Genomic DNA, 15,735 nt, shown 5'->3' on the forward strand with positions numbered 1-15,735 from the left:
TTTATTGTGTTGATTTAGGCATGCCTCAGAGCAATGGAAATCATCTAAGCCAGTTGTTTTCTTAAATTAATTGTAATGCAATATCTTTGAAGGTAAAAACAGACATGTTTTAATATATATTACCGTCCATTTCCACATTGAATTATTTGTACCCAAGACTGGGGGAAAAAAAAAAAATGCTTGGACATCAGTGAGATGCAAAACATAATCCATCCATTTTGGCTTCTTTTGCTGAGAAGCCAAGTACATGTCGGCCCCTTGTTGTGTAAACAGTCCCATTCAGTTTATCCACAAAACCACCAATGATGGGATTTGAATGGTGTACATTTTTTTGCCTACCAAATCAAAGTACAAACCGGTAGATTTTACAATGCAAAAAATGCTTTCACAATAACTTTTGTCATAACACATACAAGAAACAGAGGTATCCAGTTTAAAACATCAGGCACCAAAACAGAGATACAATGCAGATGTACCCAGGATTAACGCTGTTTCTGTTTGGACATGCATACAATACTGAGTCTTTTGCTTGAAGCAGGGCATCTGTGGTTTTTGTATTTCCCAGCTTGACCTATTAGGGTGCAAAGGAATTTAACATTTTCTGGGCTTGTCCCACATATCATCCTCTCAACCCCCCTCATTAGTAGACCTCAACTGTCTGCACAAATTCCCACTTGGATGACGTGAGAAGAAATGCGATGCATATACATGAGACGCAGCATGTATTTGTTTAAGTCCTCATCAGGACCTCTGCCGTCTCCCCCTTCCTCTCCAGCCTCCCTGCTTGTGTAGATGTATAGTGTTACTCACCGCCACTTTCTTTCTTGAGCGCCATCCGCCAGATCATCGCACTTTGATTTGCAGCTAACAAAACAGCATGCTCTGCCATTTCTTTCTTCTTATAAGGTCTTGGACCTGTGGCCCGGCTTGGTATGCTGCCCAACCTGCCACCACTGGCTGGCTTTTATTGGAAGCAGAGCGAAATGTTTGTTTTCACTGTACTGCTGGGAATGAGAAATGGGGGGTACCTTGCTCTACCTTCGAGTGGGGCCGCCAGGATGCGTGCGGAGGAAGAATTGCCCTGTGCACACAATAGACGGGCAAGCACGCCAAGACTCTAGACATCACAGCTCAAGGACCTTGGATTTCAGCCTCAGCTTTTCTTTTCTTAAACACAACACCCTTAAATCCTAACAGCTGCTTTGAGTGTGGGCTGGGAGGTTATAATAGTAAAGAGGAAATGTAGATGAAGTTAGAAATGCCCAGACATAAAAAAAAAAAAAGTTCATATCTTTACCGTTCTGTTGTTGGCAAATGCTGGTTACCATAATGTTCTATGAACAACATCATGTTCTCCTTAGAGTAACAAGATGTTCATTTGTTTGTTTGAGAATGTCTTTACCACTGCAGCAAGTAAGGATCTTAGGAAGCAGCAAATACAAGCTTTTACTTTATTAAGTATCCTTGTTAATAAAACAGTGTTGGGTCTTCCAAAGAAGTGATGACGTCAGTATTTCGCATAGTTGCACAGTTTGTCGATGATCTGGAGAACATTGTTCACGAATGAGTTTGTCCAGATCCAGGCTGAATAAAGAGCTACTGTCCTCGTAAATTGATCTCCAGTTTGGTCACAGCTCTCTGCAGACTCTTTGTGCAGACCAGGACCAGGCCCGCAAATTGAATTATAAGCAAAATTATCCAGTGTTTGCTACACTTTATCGTGTCCTCATGGTTATGCAAAGTTGTGTCCCAAGAGGAGTATTAAGTTAAATTCATTTTCCAGCAGCCAGTGTCTTACCAAGTTGTTCAAGGTTCTTCAGTTGTGCAGTTTGTCCATCACCCCAAGAACATCCTCCAGGATTGAAGGGCCCAGGTCCAGGGTGAATGAGAAGCCACTGTCCTCATCCTTAAATTCATCAATGTGTTCACAACTCCCTGTGAACTCTTGATCTCTATCAGAACCCACGCTGCCACATCCAGGACGGCAAGTCTGATTAGAAGCAAAGTCATTCCTCGTTTCATCCACTTCCTCGTTTTCGCACTTATCTTCTTCCTCACTATCCAGAAGAGGCAAAGAGTTGCACTTCTTTCTCTTCTGGTCCACAGACCACTCGGGGCTCTGCATTCCCTCCGTTCCATCCAGGTTCAGACGCGGGGGCTTTGGCGGTGGCTTGCAGCTCAGGAAGAGGTTCTGTTCACTCTTGGAACTTTGTCGGAGCAGGCCGTGACCCATTTTGAGGAAGGATAAATCTCCAAAACTGTCGTCTTGGCCATCGCTCCCAATGTGAGAGACGTGCCGGAAATCACCAAGGGGTAGACTGATCATCTCGACAGATAGCACTTCTCTCCTCTTTGAGATCCTGCTGGACCAGCGGCTGGAGGATGGATTTCTGTACAGCGACGTTTTAAGTGGCATCCTGATGGATTTACTGGAGTTAGACTTTGATCTCTGTGAATCCTCAGGAAACGATACAGCCTAAATACATAGTGCCATCTGCAACAACAAAAAAAAAGACAATTAGGATTTAGCAAATGATAGTCTGAGCTTGTGCTCGTTCTGGTATTCAGCACCAGATGTAAGTGCAGAGGTCTGTTCTCAGATTTAATGAGAATTGACAGCCATTGTTTAGAGACTGCACCTGTTGGACTCGATCGTAGCGCAGTGAAATTTAGTATTATTTGGCAGGAGAAGGATGACCCAGCAATGCTTTGAAGCCTTTGTTTATAAATATTTATTTTCCAAATCCTAGGTTCTTCCCATATGTGCAGGTGTGGTCTTCTGCATAACCTCCAGAGGAAGTCTATTAATCTACTTAAGAATTCCAGTAAGAAAAGCAAAACACTGCAAACACCAGAAGAGTAATTGCTTAGTGTTTTGGATCACTTCACACAGTTTTTAAAGAAGGATGCATTTTTCTCTCTTTAACTGTCAGAAATCAAAATAAATTTGATGTGGAAAACAAAGTGGTGGATTGAGTGAAGACAATTTTTGTAATCACCTCAGATGGTGGAGTAAAGTTAAATTAGATGCAGTTATTCCTCTAACAATGTCACTATTTTTGGCAAAATCTCAGGTTTGCTATGCAGACTGGAAAAGTCAGTAATTATTAGCTTTTATAATACATTCCAGTAAGTATAGTAGAAATAAAATTTAATTCAGTGTGGGGAGAAAAACATTTTGTTTTTCCATATGTTTTTCTTTCTTTAATTATCCTAACTGATGAAAGTCTATTTTTTCAATTGGTAGATTGATTTTAAATTGATTTTTACATTAAATGCACGTGCTTTATCTTGATTTGTATCGCTTTATCCATCACCATTTTGCTTTTTCACTCACGAACCGAGTGGACTCTTAATTCGAAACTGACTGTAAAGTGCCAAACAAAGCATTACAACCTCTATTTTTGGACATTTTTATAAAAGGATAAAATTACTGGAAGTGATAAATCAGATTTTAAAGAGTCTGCATTTAGTCCAGGAGGCTTTTTTTAATTATAGATTTTAAAAATGGATGTGATTTATGTTCAGATGCATCCCAGGCCGTGGCCCTATTGTGCATGTTATACCAAAACCGTAAGCTACTTTGGGCAGATGGTACCACTTGACCATGTAAGCAAGTTTTAAATGAATACCTTTTACTCGAATGTCCGTAATTTTCTGGGAAAAATCTAAAGTACTGAGTCTGGAAAAGAATTGTTTTGTAAAACAAAATCTATAGCAACCGTGATATCTTTCAAATCCAAGACTCTGTTTTAAATTCTTCATATTAGGCAACATCTTGCATAAACGGTAATTACGTAGCATCTAACAGAGGAAGAGTATTTGCATTTCGTGACCTGTAAGCATTTTATTTCCAAAACCAGAGCCCTGTTCATCAACTCTGGCATGTCGATTAGATAATCTCCTCGCAGTAAATGATTTTTACAGCTTTGCCCACATTAGCTCTACATTCGTGACTTGAAACACTAACTCTGTAAATTTGTAAGCCACTTCAACAAACATGCTCCGTCGGGCTGTAAAACGTTTTATCGGCACTTTAGCAGCAGCGGGAGGTTGAAGAGTGTGGACACAACAGCATTCCTTTCCAAACATGTCAGGTCAACCAAAGAGGAGTGTTATGATTCAGCTGTGAGGAAACACCTCATGGCTAAGTAGAAGTTCAGCTCAATAAAACAGATTGACCAAAAGAACACAGTTGTTTTATTTATTTGACCTTTATTTACACAGGTTGTCTCATTGAGATCCAAGATCTCTATTACAAGAGAGACCTTTTAGCTATTGCTTCTCTTTCTAAGAGCTTTCCTCAGCTCCAGGTCCATAATAAATAATGAAATGGGTTTTCTCTCCAAGAAGCATGTCTGGATTGACTAAAAACAATAAAACAGTTAAAAACGGATGACTATATAAACTTACCAGTCTCGGTGCTGTAAAAAAAAGAAATCCGGGATATTATAAGCCCACACATGCACACCCGCCTCAGCCAGGAATCTATGCTGCTTCTAACTGCACAAGCTCTTCGTCGACAAGATAAGACTTGTCATTCATCAGAGAGCAATGCTTACTTCCCAGCTTTGAAACACTGACACAAAGGTGTAGCCTATTCCCGAAGAAGGTTAAAGAAGATTTCATTTAGGATTAATTACTTTTAACTGCAAAGAAACAGTTCTTACCGTTTTCAGCTGGAGAGAGCGCTGTTAGTTCTTGGGCAATGAATCGTTTTTTTCTTTTCAGTCGGCATAAAATCTGGATTGCGCTGCAGAATCACCTCCAGGTGTGTTGCTTGTGAAAGGCCTCCTTGCGTAAATGATAAACCAGAGGAGGTCAGAGTACAAGGGCATCCAGGTGGAGGCTTTGCTTGTTTTTTTTTTTTTTGTTTTTTTGTCTCAGTTTTTGTGAAGTCAGCCTATTTCAGAAAGTCTGCAAGTCATCAGAACACACCATCGTGACTGCAGAGCAAGTCTGCCCTGCAGGGATAGGTGTTACAGTTGAGTTTTGCTGTTTGATTGGCTGCACCCTTTACCTGTGGGGGAAGTAGGTGGCAAATTGGAGCAGCTCATTTCTTCCATGTTCCATGTTATTAGTAAAGATTGAAACTTTGCTGGATGGTTTAGTTCCAGAGAATATGCTTGAAAGAGAGAGGTGAGAAAAAAAAAATAGTTTTAGGCTCCACTGTTTGCGTGCTTATTAAAGGAAGTTGTAGTTGGTGAGCAAACAGGTTGATCACAAAGAGGAGGGGGGTTAACAGATCTCTAATCTCCACGCTATTATCCCTTTTCTTTGCTGATTTCCTGATTTCCCGTCTGCTGTTGGCTTGTGTAAAGCCCCACAGTCAACCCCACTCCACAGGCTCTTCTGCCTGAATGGAGGCCTTTGGCTTTTCTGTATAATCAAACAACAGACATGTCTGAACAGGCACCCTGGGTTTCACAACTGAAATAACCGGCTGTTTCCAATTCTCACGCCTCCAACATGTTACGTTTGCCCTCGTATGGTGAGGCTGTAACGAACTGTAAACCGTCTCAAAACAACACGTTTTCTGCTCTGTTGTACTGATTGCTAATAGTCAATGGCAAGAGTCGCATTTGCTTATTGACTGTATAACTTGTGGTTAAACCCCCCTTCCCCCCAAAAAAACAGCTGGAATAAAACATGAAGTTTTCTTGTGAGATGCATGAAACTGTGAAGTACGAGGGTAGCAGGGTCATCTTCTGGGGTATTGTGGTTCATGAGGGACTGATTCATAGCACAAAGTCAATGATGACATGAAAGAATATAATCTGGAAATATTGAAACATCTCAAAACATGAGCCAGGAAACTAAATTTTCTGCACAAATGTTGTTTTTTTTGTTTTGGACAATCACCATAGGCAAATCACCAACATAGTAACAAAGTGACTTAAGGACAAAAAGAAAATTATGTTTTGGAGTGACCATGACAACTTTCCGATCTTAGTCGCATAGAAACTCTGTGAAAACAGCTGAAAGGGTGTGTGAGTGAGCAAGGCGCATTACAAATCCGACAACCATGTCAGGAGATATGGGCCAAAAATCCCCCAAGCTATTGTGAGAAGCTTGAAGAAAACTCAAAACGCTTGACCCCAGTCATATAGCGTAGAAGGTCAAGTCTATCTTGTAGACCTCTGTAGAAAGTCATTCAAATTCTCGCAAATGATCTTTCATTATTCTTGAATTTCATGGATATAAATAATTTTGGTAATCCCAACTGACTTAAAACAGGAAAATTTTAGTTGGATTCGATAGCAAACAATGAGAATAAAAAGGATGGGTGACTTTTTATACAGTGTATGTAAACATCTGGTTTCAACTGTAATTCTGTCAAAATATTTTCAGTGCGTTCAGGCATAAAGGAGGAGAGCTTTGTACACAGCTTTGTCTTGTTCTTTGATTTTAAATATGCATGTTATGAAGGAGAAATCCTTTTTTTTTCAGTATTCCTTTTAAATTCATCCAATAAACAATAGGCGTGCCGGCTTTTCCTCTCTTCTTCTCCCGCTCCATGCTCCAGTGCCAGGACAGTCTCCAAGACCAGACACAATTCCTCACGCAAATGAAACTAGAACCTCCAGCCAAGTCTGAAAGAACATTTTACAGCATCTCCCTTATGAGAAAAACGTCCGTCCTCCACCTACAGCCACAAAGCTGCTTTTATACCAGCAGGCACTCAGGTTGAAGAGCCTGTATTAAACGCAGTATTTGGAAGTGAGCTCAGAAGACCTGCAGGCTGACAGAGGCTGGGCTTGTTCCGCTGATGGTGTTCTCATGCTATGTAGCCTCCAGACTGCTAGGTTTAGCCTGAACTTCATTTCAGTATAAACTTCTTTTCTAAGGCCAGACCATGGTGGGCAGTGTGGTTTGATGCAGCTATGCTGGGCCTGAAATCATGCTTTTTCTTCTTTCTGCAAAAAAATAAAAAATAAAAAAGTGTTTCCAGATATTGCTTTGACTGGTGCTAGAAGCCCAAACTGAGGCTTTGGTGGATCCTCCCCGAGCCCTTTGTTGTGTGTTCTTCAGCTCCCTCTGTGCTAAGGCTCCTAGACGAGCTGCACTTAAACAGGATTTACTGCTTGCTTTGTCTGATTCCCTTTAAGTAAGACTTTGTTAAATCATGTCGAAGATGGCACACATAGCTTAACTGAAATCAGTCGGCCTGTATTTCACTGATGGTTCTTCTAGAATATATAAAGCTCAGATTTGGGATTAAGTTTTAAACTGAAGCTAAGGTTCGTCCTTTTTTCACTTCTTGGAACAGCTTAAACCTGACTTTTCAAGGTGTTTATAGAGAAATGTTGCAGTGTCACAGTGTTTTGATCATCCTAAATGGTAAATACAGGGTTTTTTCTGCTTATTTTGTTTGTGTTAATCAATGTGCAATCAATTTAACCATTTAATGAGGGATGCAGTCCAGCACAGACCCACACCTTCACCTTCAGTTCTCCTTTTTTAAATAGAATCAACTCACAATAAACGTGAACTTATGGTACCATACAAGACACACGGTACCCAATGTAGATTGGAATTCAGACAAAATTGAATTAAAATCAATCAAATTAATTTTTTGGCAGTGCAGACATTTAATCGGAGTGATGTCTAATAAAATGCAGTCAGATTCAGTTTATCACTTCTGACCAGCCTTTGAGGTCTTCATGGAGGGGACTAGTTTCTTGGGCAGGATATTGTTAATTTTGTCAATATTTTCCAGGTGAAAGAAGGGTATCCAGATAAGCCAAGACAGGAAAGGGGGGGCAGAAAGTTGAAAGTGGGAGACAAAAATAAAGAATAAAAATAGAGAATACAGGAAAACACCCTAGCATTTCTGAAAACGGTTACCAAAAATTTTATAGCAGTATTTACATTCAGTAATCATGTAATTAAAAAACATTTTATTTATACTGATTTAATGCATTGCTGCTTGACCCAGTTTCTGTTTAGATCACAATCCTGAGGTATTTTACTTTTGAACTCACTTGAATGATGCACACCTTAGTCATCGTGGTTCAGATGAAAAGGCAAGTTGAGACAATACTTCTTCAACCACAACATTAAAGTCATGCTTTTTTATGATAGGACCAAAGATTGAAGCCTTTGTTTTCTTTTAATCAGAATTGGATCACAAAAAACATTTAACTTCCTGGCTTTATTTACACACACGCTGATGAATCAGATTGAACTTCTCAGAAGTTGGCAACAGAAATGAGACGTGCTTTTTGCAACCCCGTAGCAGTTTCTTTTTCTGAAAACCTTTATTCCTTTGGGACTAAATAAAAAAATGCCAATTGCATATCTGCTGCAACTTTTTTTTTTTCTACTTAAGAAGAATCAGAAAAGCAGGTGTAATAATATATCATTTTAAAGCAGTCATTACTGGATACAAAACCACGTTTAAATCATGGTATGTTGGCTTCAACTCATTCAAATGCTTAAAAGAGGGAATGAAGTTAACAAAAAGCAGAAATCTTCAATCCAATGAAGCATTTAAAATTTTTGTAATTTCAGCCTTTTTGACAGCCTTCAGGTTAAAGATTTGAAGCCTAACAGTTGCACAAACTCATTTGTTTTACTAAAGAATATCTTGCAATCAGAGAGCTTTTCCAGGAACCCAAATATGTGAGACGTAATTTTGCAAAAATATATTGTTGGAAATCAAGCGAGGCAGAGGCCCTTCTTTTCATTTTTTTATGATTTTTTTTATTTTTTAAAGCCCATCCATCAAATAGAGAAATGCCAGGAGGTAAGGTCTTTGTAGCCATTTTTCATTTCACTGTTTATTTCTTCTACTTCTGCAGATTCCAAAGGCAATCTCTGACTCCATAAAGCAGAAGTCTGTTCAGATTAAAACATTGACCACCGACAACCACATGCCGAGCGAAAGCACCGTTGCTCATACGTAAAAACACAAAGCTTTGAAGCTCTGAAAGATTTACCTTTCGAATTCATAATCTGTTTATGCCTTCTGAAATCTATAAACAAAGGTCTACAATCCAGCCTGCTTTACACTGGAGAAAAAAAAAATCACATTTTGTCATTATCCCTTCCTCTGAGATCATCATTTAGTCTGAAAGTTAGGTACAAGTACCGTGAGAAGATCAGGAGGGAGTCTCCTTCATTTTTTGCTATTACTGCCATTCTGTTTTTCAAATGGTATTTTTCATAAGTGCTATGTTGAAGTATTTGAATTGCATTTGTCCTTCTCTTTGGCTACGTGACTTGCACAGTAAAACAAACAAACAAAAAAAAGATGTTGGACTGTCACAGTCAAATGCTTGCAAGACGCACATGAAGACAAGAGACACATATGAGCAAGTGTTTCAGTTGTTTTTAACCAACAGAAACTGGATAACTTCATACATCTTCTGTGTTTTATAATGAGTGATGATTAATTCACTACTGAGTGCGACGCTTACGTTTCGTCTGCGCAGGAATGCCACTTTGGCCCTTCTTTTGTTGCTCCAGCATTTGACACACACACACACACACACACACACACACACACACACACACACACACATCAAAAAGATTTCTAAATTTAAGTGTGTAAGAGTTCGACTCCCATAAATCACATAACCCAGAGGTTGTGACACACAGAAACACACGCTATGCCACCGCACACACACTCCAGACAAATGGTACCGTGATTAACCTGACCACACTGCATTACACACTGAAATGTTAGCCTGAAACACAGAAAAGGCTTTGGAGGGGGGAAAACCCCATTCTTGTCTCGGATATCTGTCCAGTTACTTCTTGGCTCAGCTACTGTCTACATAAAGCTCTCCAATGACTGCTGGTATCAGTGAGTAATCCATTATTCTGTAATCTGTCAGGCTGCAGTGCTCGCAGCATGGAATGACAAGTATTTTAACAAGACGCGCTCATCGTACTCGTGCTGTAACTTGTCGTTTTTATCACATACACACGCCGTCGCCTGTACTTCACACGTACCAAGAGGAGTGGCGTAATGGGAAGTGGATCTGACGAGTTGCGCTGGGGGAACACAGTGGCCACCTGCTGTGTGTTAAACTGGCTGACTCACGGAGCTGATGCTGTTCAGGATGCCATAACTGTTCTGGGGTCAGGCAGGACTGAAATCATCTGTGCTGATGTCATATAGCTAATTGTCATGTTGTTTCTTCGTATAGGAACATATCACAAGATTTGAATTTGAATGAAAAGATGATTTTTGTAGATTAGTGAAACTCGTGTAGGTTTTTTTCTTACACATTTCAAGTGTTTACATTTGTTCATTTTGATGTTTATGGCTTACTGCTGTTGAAAACCTACAAAAATGTAGTGTCTCAGAAAATGTTAATATTACATAAAACTTATAAAAAGTGCCACTTTATTATATATATAATGTATGTATGTAATTTCATATTGTCTTTTTAATCGTGTTTTCATTTTTTTGTGGAATACAAATTTTTGAAGCTGCATAAATATAATTTACTTCCTTTTTTGCAAGTTGAGGTTGCAGCCTTCAGCTTGTCTGTGTAATTAGCTCTGGTGCCTATCGTCCATAATTTCAGTCTGGTCTGCAGCGCAATCAAGCAAAGTAACATAAAGGTTCAACCGAACCTTCTTTTGGCACCAATGACAGCGAGGACAGGTGCCAAGGTTATCAGGAAAGGGGAACAATTAGTGGTCTAAATACTTCCTGGTAGACTGTTGCTCATGCAGCCCATAACCTTGATATGTGTGTGTGAAAGCACTGACTCCAGCCACAGGCTCTTCCTTGCACACTTGTTTCCTACCACACTTTTTCCTTCCACAAAATGTTCCACTGCTATTGCCCGCTTAGGCATGACTTTTTAAGACTTGTTAAGAAATTTCTGCCGTCAAGTCCACAGTCCTCTCCGTGATTGTGTTTGTCATAACACGCATCTCTGAGTTGGAAGTCCTGGTTTTGGGTGGTGTTTTATGGTTTCCAAGTCACGCTGGATTCTGGCATTACAGCACCAGACACCCACACACGTACACATGGATACTGTATCAGTGTTTAGTTACAGGGTGATGCACTGGCTGAGCATCTAAATAGCAAGCTAACTCCCCAGGCAAGGAAACATCGCTCGTTTCGAGAAAAGGATGCATCACGTTTCCCATATAGCACCTGCTAGTGATCAGAATTCCTTTAGCGCTACTGGACTGTATGTTGGTAAAATGTTATAGACCTGCAGTCTTTCAGGGCGCAGTTTGGTGGTTTCTCCAGCAGGGAGCATGATAGAGGAGGAATGCATTATGTTGACAAGTTGGCTCTTTTATACTTATGTTTTATTTAGCTTGAAGATGCAGGAGTTGTTTATTTACCTAATGGCGTTCGCGTGATATGTCATAGTTGCGTGCCAGACAAGGGCTTGAGTTCACATTATTGGAATGATAATAGCAGCTTTCCTCAACCCAGGGGTGGAGTGGAGGGCAGCTTCCCTTCACAGACCCTCCGCTCTCTTCCTCCTTCTCACTTTTACCCTGTGCCTTTCTCTGCACATGGATAGTGGAGTCCCCGTGATGCTTTCCAGATGTCTCAGCTCAGCGACCAGATTGACAAAACCCTACATCTTCTCTTTAAGTTGTTCTCATTCGTGTCCTTTAAAGAACACATGCACACACACACTCTATCCTGCGTTTCACTGTGTCTTGGTAAGGAGACAATTTCTTGGCACAGAAAATATTTTTTATATAATCCTTCTAAAGGATGGCTCACGCTGCAGAGAAATAGCCACTCTGTCCTTTCAAAATGTGATTTTAATCTGTGCCACATCAGGATCAAATAAATGTCTTAATACATGGTTTCCTTCCTGAATTAAAGTTGCTGTTTTCTTTGTGAGTTTGTTGCCAGTGCACGGATTTTATGATTTTTGTGTTCCTGTCCGTTCATTTCCATTTAATGCCTGTGGATGCATCATTTTGACCCATTGTTCATCCATTTGTAAAATCAGCCATTGAATCCTAACAATGCGTCTTTGTTTGTGTCTTTTTATATTTAAAAAAAAACATTTGGATTTTTAAGATCCAAGCCAAAAACTGTCTCTTTAACTCTGTCTACTACACTAGGATAAACCCCGCTTTCCCATTGTATCATCTGTGTTTTCCGTAGGGTTCCCTTTCAAATGAGCGCGACTATGAGACGGTGGTGATGATGAGGATGAGGCAGGCTGCCGAACGTCAGAGGCTCATCGAGGAGATGCAGAGAGAGGACGACGAGGAGGCTGCAGAGTCGTAGCTTTAGTTTCATAAAGCCTCTTGTGTTTTTCTTTTATTGTTTTATTGTAACATAGTGTGGAAAATAAACCCTTTTGATAAAATAAAGCAGTGTTTTCATTTGTCTTGTCGCCTGTATGTTGATGATGTATGACTAGGTGCAATGTAGAGAAGTTAGACCTGCTGTATGTAGTGCCACACTACACAGCTACTGAAACAAAGCTTATCAAAAAGGCCGGAGAGAACGCTGTAATTGTTAGTTTGAAATTATAAAACTTCTATTAATTCAGTTTTCTGTCTTGCTTTAAAACCGAGATTAGTCAGTAATTTTTTTATAATTATTTTTAATATGTTTTATGTATGATTTGTGGGTGGTCTTTGACCTGTGGATGAATTTCATCATCACACAGGTGAATCTCAAGTGAAATGTAATTGAAAAGTTTATTTCAAGAATTCAAAAAGGGAAACTCATATGAGAGTGATTCATTAAAAACAAAGATACATTTATCATTTTTTAATCATCAAATTAATGATTATAGCTGACTGTTAATCCCTAAAGAAAGCAAAAATTGTTTCTCATAAAGTTGGAACATTACATAAATGTTCATTTCTGTATTAAAAAGTGATATTTAATCCAGAAATGTTGGGCGAATTACTGCATCAAGAATGCGATCACTCTGTGGCGCTGCTGGATATGCTTCCCAATCCTCTCAATTCTGCTGGCAGCTTGTGCACCATTTTCTTTTTAACAGTTTTCCTTCCACCCAATTTTCCGGTAAAATGCTTATAAACTAAACTCTGTGATCACCTAGCTTCTTTAGTTATTACCTTCCATTGGTCTACCTTCCTTATGGAGAGATTCAATGACTTTCCACTGGACAAAGGTCAAGTCGGCATCTTTTCCCATGATGACAATTTCTGAATTAAAAATTTATTTTTCAGTGGTCTTGTGTATTTCAAAGTTATTTTCCTTCTTGTAATTCAGTCAAAAACATGAAGACTGACGGATCGAGTTTTTCTGTAAATTCTTATGTGGCAAAAACCATAACCCTAAGCATGAACAGGAATAAGTAACTAAAATCCATCACTTTGTGTGTCACTTTCTGGACTGAATTACTGAACTTGGTTAATTTTCCAATGATATTTGAATTTATTTAAATTCACCATTACATCCAGATTTGTTTTCCTCACAACTTTCGCAGACACCTACGATATTTGACGATTCGTTAATTTACATACTCAGCATCTTAGATTGTCAGAAATCACAAAAAAAGTTTGACTTTTTGTTCAAATCCCATCCTTGTCATACAGAGAGAAATATTTTGGTTTTGCTTATTTTTTTTCTGTGCAACACCAACAAGCATCAATTCACGACACATCATGGGTGCGTGCTTAGTCTTGTTGGGTTTTAAAAATGCCAGATTTGCCTGGCTGGGCAGCAAAACAAGCTGTGAAAATAGCTCCATGATGTAATGTTCATCAGTCAACCATTATGTGGCCAAATGTGACAAGTTATTACCTCATTACTTGTACCAAACAAGTTTTGACGTACAAATCTTTCTTCCCTGTAGCTTGCATACTTTATCAGCTACTTTAGGGTAAGTCGGGGGCAGTCCAAACCACAGACCGTGTGATGTGACTGTGTGGAAATAATTTCTGCCCCATGTTAAACCAGTAATCAAGCTGTGATTGGAACACTAGGTACGCCTTTATGGAATTCTTGTGGGTTCATTGTGATGAAAAGCAAGCTCACATTGGAGGCTCTCCATTTTACATCTGATGGTTGGGATGATAGTTTCTCTTGGTTTTCTGTTTCCAAATATCCTCGCCTCACTGAGGAGGCCTTGGCTTTTATTTATTTATGGTACTGTTTATTGAGCTCCCAGTTTTTGCTCCACTTTAATTGCTTTAATATTTGCACGTGATCTCTGCAAAACATTTATTTTTGAACGTTTCTTGGAACGTTATGTGGAACATTTCTTGAATGTGCTCTGAATTAGGGCATATGATCAACAAAGCCCTTAGCTAAAAATTTACAGCAACTGTTGTGGATGATACTTTAGACATTGTGTTTGCTGCTTTTATTAATCCTTTGTTGCACACAGTTGGATGGTTCATGCTGAAAATGGGTCAGTATCATTTACGGATTCACTTTAGGCTATTTCATTATCAAAACAATTTTTCACAGGTTACAAAACAACCACTGTTGGTGACCAATAGACATATGAGACAACTTTACAGAAACGGAAGCAAATTATGAAATACAGAATTAAAAATATCTTTACATGTAAGACTTGATGCAGGGTTAAGTTTGAGTTTTCCAATTTTGTGTCATATTAACCTCACGCTGTTAGGCAATCGCTGCTAATCCCTGTAAAACCCGTGTGCTTTCAATCATAGTTAAATGTTTTTTAACTATGTTTTTTTTGCTTTGCTTTTGGTTTGTCTGTGCGCCCAGAAAAACCCAGCATCTTCTTTTATTATCACACAGAACTAAAGATCTGAGTTCAAATCCTGGCCTGAAGTCTTTCTGCAGTGTTTGCAAGTTATCCCTGGGCATCCATGGACTCCCTTTGGGTGCTCCATGTATTTTTGAAAGGCTTTGCATTGGGGGCATGGCAGAAGCCTGTATAAAAATAATAATAAAAAAATAAAAAAAATGCTATATTTTAAGAATGGCATTTTCACGACAAGTATGTGTAAACTGCTGACCAGCACTGCAGTCTAGACTTTTACACAAACACTTCTCTTGTGCATTCACCAGACTCTTAAAAAGAGGACTGCACGTCCTTCCTATAACCATTTAATTGTTGTTTCAGGATTATTTAAAAGCTGTTTTTGTTGGGAGACTTGCATTGTTGATTGATGTTCACCTCATGCTCAGTACTTCTTGTACTACGCAGGACACGGGCCCCTACTTTTTTTAAAAAATATATATTTTCTGTTTTTACAGGATGTAAAGCCAACATTCTGCAATAACATTTGTGTTTTTGCACTTCTGGGTTTCCATTCGCACACTTTCACTCCAACTCCGCTTTTGCTCGATCATGAAACGGGCCGCAGAGCGTGCTAAATTAAAGAACACATTTTGAAATATGTGTTCTGCCCCTTTATATCGACCCTGACAAATTTTGATTTGTTGCTCCTAGATATTTCACAATAATCTTATGCAACATGCAAAATCCTGCAGAGATTTTGCTTATTTATGCTCTGCTAAGTGACACGCTACCATTCTTTGACACACATTCGGCCAGTCCTTGTTGTGGCCACCATGAGTTTTGTAACAGAATCTTTTTGCTTGGGAACATACATCTTGCCAGAACGGTCTGTTTTCCTAGTCTCTCTGGCGTAATGGTGTGTCTACTGCTCTTTGTCCTGTCATTGTGTTATTTAGGAGCCACATGGAAGCTTCGCAACAACCAATCCAGTCATGCATCCCCCTGCCACTCCTGCGCTGCTTCTCCACAGCTCTGTTACACAACGTCCAGCTGTTAGTTGTGTGGTGGGAGACATCTGCTCCTCTCC

The 15,735-nt window shown here is 39.4% G+C and overlaps 2 protein-coding genes across 3 annotated transcripts in view; one reads left to right on the top strand and one right to left on the bottom strand.

Moving 5' to 3' along the window:
- The window catches only part of dnajc17 (DnaJ (Hsp40) homolog, subfamily C, member 17), a 35,030-nt gene extending 22,696 nt beyond the window's left edge, over nucleotides 1–12,334 (top strand). The window contains exon 11 of the mRNA XM_007549216.2: nucleotides 12,107–12,334. Within this exon, the coding sequence (XP_007549278.1) occupies nucleotides 12,107–12,232 (126 nt within the window). The 3' untranslated portion in view covers nucleotides 12,233–12,334. The remainder of the gene's footprint in view (nucleotides 1–12,106) is intronic.
- Nucleotides 82–10,234, bottom strand: LOC103136102 (cdc42 effector protein 3). 2 transcript variants are annotated; one of them, XM_007549213.2, is made up of 2 exons: nucleotides 4,671–10,234; nucleotides 82–2,494 (listed from the first exon to the last, which is right to left on the bottom strand). In XM_007549213.2, the coding sequence occupies exon 2, from the start codon at nucleotides 2,414–2,416 to the stop codon at nucleotides 1,817–1,819; it is 600 nt and encodes a 199-aa protein (XP_007549275.1). In that variant the 5' UTR covers nucleotides 2,417–2,494; nucleotides 4,671–10,234; the 3' UTR covers nucleotides 82–1,816. The 2 variants fall into 2 exon arrangements, with proteins under 2 accessions (XP_007549275.1, XP_007549276.1); XM_007549214.2 differs by lacking the exon at nucleotides 4,671–10,234 and adding an exon at nucleotides 4,414–4,649.
- Nucleotides 12,335–15,735: the final 3,401 nt, after the last annotated feature.

Source organism: Poecilia formosa, unplaced genomic scaffold (assembly GCF_000485575.1).
Source record: "Poecilia formosa unplaced genomic scaffold, Poecilia_formosa-5.1.2 Scaffold30, whole genome shotgun sequence".
NCBI lineage: Eukaryota > Metazoa > Chordata > Actinopteri > Cyprinodontiformes > Poeciliidae > Poecilia > Poecilia formosa.